The sequence below is a fragment of the Rhopalosiphum maidis genome, unplaced genomic scaffold (assembly GCF_003676215.2).
Source record: "Rhopalosiphum maidis isolate BTI-1 unplaced genomic scaffold, ASM367621v3 scaffold25, whole genome shotgun sequence".
NCBI classification, from domain to species: domain Eukaryota; kingdom Metazoa; phylum Arthropoda; class Insecta; order Hemiptera; family Aphididae; genus Rhopalosiphum; species Rhopalosiphum maidis.
The window spans coordinates 230-4,674 of NW_021014720.1; the positions used below are offsets into that span (position 1 = coordinate 230).

Below are 4,445 nucleotides of genomic sequence, written 5' to 3' on the forward strand. Positions count from 1 at the left end.
ATGAATGGATTTTTTTTAATAAAATTATTTTCTTAAATTTATTATTGATGTATGTATTCATATCATTGGTGTATTCCTTTGTAAGGAGGTAAGGATAATTTAAGAAAGTTTTTTGAACAGAAACTTTTTAATATTATTACAAGTATTATTTATTACCGCATAAATAGATTATTTCTAAATAAAATAGATATTATTCTGATACAATAGAGGTTCTGTCTAGTCTTCTTTATTTACACGACTGACGTGTGAGCCATGACCAAGGGGCTCCATTGTCCAACAACCGGGTGGGAATCGCTAGATTAAAGGATTCCAGCCAGCGTGTACCGTTTTGTAGTAGTCATGTTTACCAAACTATGTATCATATTACAAATATATCATAAAGTATAAAAAAGTATATATCTTATTTTTAAATATTCATCAATATAAAAAAAAGGTAAAATAAGGTACTGCTCTGCTGCATAATAGATATAAAGTATACCTTGTCATTTTGTAAGTCACTATTATAGTGTAAATTATATATTTTTAAGTCAATACGGAGTTGTTTCTACCAACTTACCATAGATCGATGTGAATAGGTTTGTACTATAAAAAGATAATAAAACAAATTTAAACTAGGTTTTGAGAATATTATGAAATTGTGTTAATTTAATATAATAATATACATTTAAAGTTTTTCAAATACCCACAGTTAATATTTTCAAATTGAAATGAAATAACTAAAATTGTTATTCTTTGTTTAATTATCTAATTTTCACCAAAGTTAAAATTCTATCTACATAATTTAATATTTTTAAATAGCTATTATAATAATAACTTATGTCAGATCTTGCATTCAATTTTTAAGCTTTTAGCTTATTATTTTTTTATTTTTTAAAATTCCAAGCATTTTTCTACTATAAAAAGTCATTGCTCTGCTCAGAATCAAAAGAAATTAAATTTAATAGAATATTTAAAGTATAAATTAAAAATTAAAATTAAATTTCAACATTTTGATAATTTCAGAAAGAGAGAACGTGAATGGAAATATAAATAATAATGATATGAATTTAGAATATGTTTATATGGTATATTAAATGATGTGAATATGAATGCAAGTATGATGGAAGTTCAACCTACACGTGATACAAACAATAGTTTAAAAGGTAACTTGCTAATTATAATTACAATATTTTAGAAATATCTGTGGCATCTCATTCTATAGTGTGCAGAGTACATGAACTATCCAATAAAATTGTCTTAAAAAAATGATTACATTTTTATTATAAATATAAATTATAATTGGACATATAGTCTGTAATATAAAAATAGTTAATCTAAAAAGAAAAAAGGTTATAGATTTTTGTATTACAAGCATGTATATTAACAATTAAATAATTTGTGGAGCTCAAGTCGTGCTCTATGTGACTATACAATTTTAGCTAAGTTCATCAATTTATTGATTTGTTAGCTATTGCTATTAATGTGTGCACAGGACCTATTTTTATAATGCTGTTCCATCATAAATATCTTTGAAAAGATTCTATGCCATTGTACATTTGCCTACTGCCTTACTACCACTATGCACTTATATCAAACTAAACTATTATCATAATATATAGAAATTACAAAATAAAATAATTTACTCGTAATAAATAAATTGAGCTTTTTAAAGCTTAAACAATTAAATATAGATAAGTACATTATTTTAGTTGTGAACTTGTATCAACATTTTTTTTTACCAGCCTAGATAGACGTTTTATAAAATTATTTGCGCGCCCCATTATAAAAACTTCATGAGTTGCCACTGGTTAATATAAATATATGTTTAGAAAAAATATAATTAATTAGTATTCAGTTTTATTTCAAATGATTTATTTATAAGGATCTGTTATATTATAATTCTTATCCTATTGTATATTGAACTCCAATAAAACTAATGAAATCCTTTTACTGACATAGAATTTCAGTTTATAACTTTACATAGTTGAATTGTTTATTTTATATAAAACTACTTTTGTTAACAGATGAAAATAATGCTACTGAATTAGAATTTGAAACAAATAAAAATAGTTTGAAAAATATGTCTGTAGAATCAATAAAGACAAATATATTATTTGAAGGTAATTATTAATTTACTTATATATTTGAATTATTTTTTATGTTATATTTTTGAAATATTTTTAAAAATATGTTTATAAAATAAATTATAAAAAAAATATCTTTTTTTCCCTTTTTTTGTTAGACAAAGAAAATACAAATTCCTTTAATTCACAAAATTTAAATTTTAAATTATAGAAATAAAAAATTATCAAAATATATTTTTAATTTCCTTGTAAAAGGTCACAGTACAAGTTTTGAATTTGACTTTGATATAATATATTGTACTGACAGTATTGTCATTTAAATGATGTATACTTTCAGACCTAGTACTGAACTTGAAAATATGTACTAGAATTTTTTGTCTGTCAGGAAAACCATATTATTTATCCTAGGACTTTTTAATAATTTATTAACCTATAAAATATAATTTTATTATCGAAAATAAAAAAATTTTTTTTATTATTTCAGAAAAAGAGGTGATAAATAAAATTTCAAATAGTAATGATATTGATTTGGAATATGTTTATTTGGGTATGTTAAATGATGAAAATATGATAGGAATACAACCTATATATGATACTAATATTAGTGTAAAAGGTAACTTGCTAATAATATTGTTCACTATTTAATATTTAATGTTTTATAATTTATTTATTTTTATTAGAGGAATCTAATGCAACTGAAATAGGATTTGAAACAAATAATTCAAAAGACATAATTTCAAAATCCACAAAGCTTAAAATTGTTGAAGGTAGTAAACATTTTGATATTATTTTTTTCCCCTAGACATTATTTTAAATGTTTAATGTCTGTTATATTTTCAATATGTATTTTTTTTTCTAGAAACTCCTGAATCTATCATTTATGATCAAGCCTTAACAGAATGTTATGGTGAAATGCTTCCACCTTATTGCGACCCAAAGTGTCAACTAAAATGTTATTATTCTGTACCTGGTCCTCAACGAAAAGAAATGTTTAATCAATTCCATAAATTGCAAAATGTGACTGAACAAAACTGTAAAATTGCTCAATTAGTACAAATTGTTATGGTTGAAAATCAGAATAATTATGGAAAAAAATATAGACATATTCCAACACACTCACACAACAGGTCCATTGTACACTAAACATTTGTACCAATTAAACTTTGCTAACAAGTAACAATGCTAACATTACTTACTACTTAGTATTTGATATTTAAAAACTTTTAGTTTAGTAACTTATGTAGGTTGTAAACATTGTAGGATGCAGGTAACATGATTATTGATTAAAGATAATATACAACTGATAAGGTGGTAGTTTTATAGTTTACCCATAGTCCTTATACTATATAAGGTCTATGAGTTTACCGCCTTTTTACGCATTCGTAATTCGTATATTTATTATGTTGCTAGTATTTATTATATTCGATTGGAGCGCTACACCTTATTTTTTGATAGTAGCTTGGTAGTCACTTTGTGGTCGATTCATCAGAAATTCAGAATATGCCGTTGGCCGTTGGGCAATCTATATATTTTTTAATCGGGATAGGTACTAGGCCAGACAGATAGCGGTTCATTAGCATAATATAATAATTTATTACACGAATGTGTGAAAAACTAGATTATGAATGTATGATCCATTGAATAATTAATGTGTTATTAAGACGTTCAGGTAAACATTTTCTCAAACGCGTTCAAAATAATTTATAACACTTATTTTTTCGGTCTTTATAATATGTATACACCGGTATTGCATGAGAGCCATAAGTGTTGCATATTAAATAAAAACCTGCTTTTGCAGTTCATTGATTCAAAAAATTAACATTTACATACCATTCTCATATCTACTATGGTTATAACAAAATATTATATACCAGCTATAATTTATATATTTTATCAAAATTTAATGATAAATAAATTAAGCATATATTATGTTTTAACTTTAATATTATTATATTAAAAGAAATATCTATATATACATTTTCACAGAGTAATCAACTGACTACCTGTGTTAACGTTCATGTTTGCTATCTCTATAATATTTGCTCAACAATTCAAATTTATATAAATATAAATTGTAAGTTATATGTAAGAATTAATGTTATTTATGTATTTTACACTGTGTATGAATCAGACACAATATTAAAACTACACAGCAAGTGAATCATTAAGTTATATAATATATATGTGATATTTTATCATTTAAATGTTACATTTAAATTTAAACATTTTTAAAATATCAGTAATAGGCTTTCAATTTATCAAATCAATTGGGAGAAAAATACTGTTAAATTTGGAAATAAAATAATTGTTTTTATCTTTGTAATTATACAACATATATTTATATATGTATTTATACCAATATATTTGACTTTAAATTACAAA

The 4,445-nt window shown here is 23.5% G+C and overlaps 1 protein-coding gene across 1 annotated transcript; it reads left to right on the forward strand.

The window, feature by feature from the left end:
• Positions 1-1,083: 1,083 nt before the first annotated feature.
• On the forward strand, positions 1,084-3,206 carry LOC113560253. The gene is made up of 5 exons (XM_026966022.1): positions 1,084-1,142; positions 2,004-2,099; positions 2,548-2,676; positions 2,744-2,830; positions 2,923-3,206. The coding sequence occupies exons 1-5, from the start codon at positions 1,085-1,087 to the stop codon at positions 3,204-3,206; spliced, it is 654 nt and encodes a 217-aa protein (XP_026821823.1). The 5' UTR covers position 1,084.
• Positions 3,207-4,445: the final 1,239 nt, after the last annotated feature.

Bases quoted from the DNA above. Each gene is read 5' to 3' on its own strand.
- LOC113560253 (XM_026966022.1), top strand. From the start codon at position 1,085: ATGAATGCAAGTATGATGGAAGTTCAACCTACACGTGATACAAACAAT. The intron at 2,677-2,743 runs GTAACTTGCTAA...TATTTTTATTAG, and splicing joins TACTAATATTAGTGTAAAAG to AGGAATCTAATGCAACTGAA. The intron at 2,831-2,922 runs GTAGTAAACATT...TTTTTTTTCTAG, and splicing joins AAAGCTTAAAATTGTTGAAG to AAACTCCTGAATCTATCATT.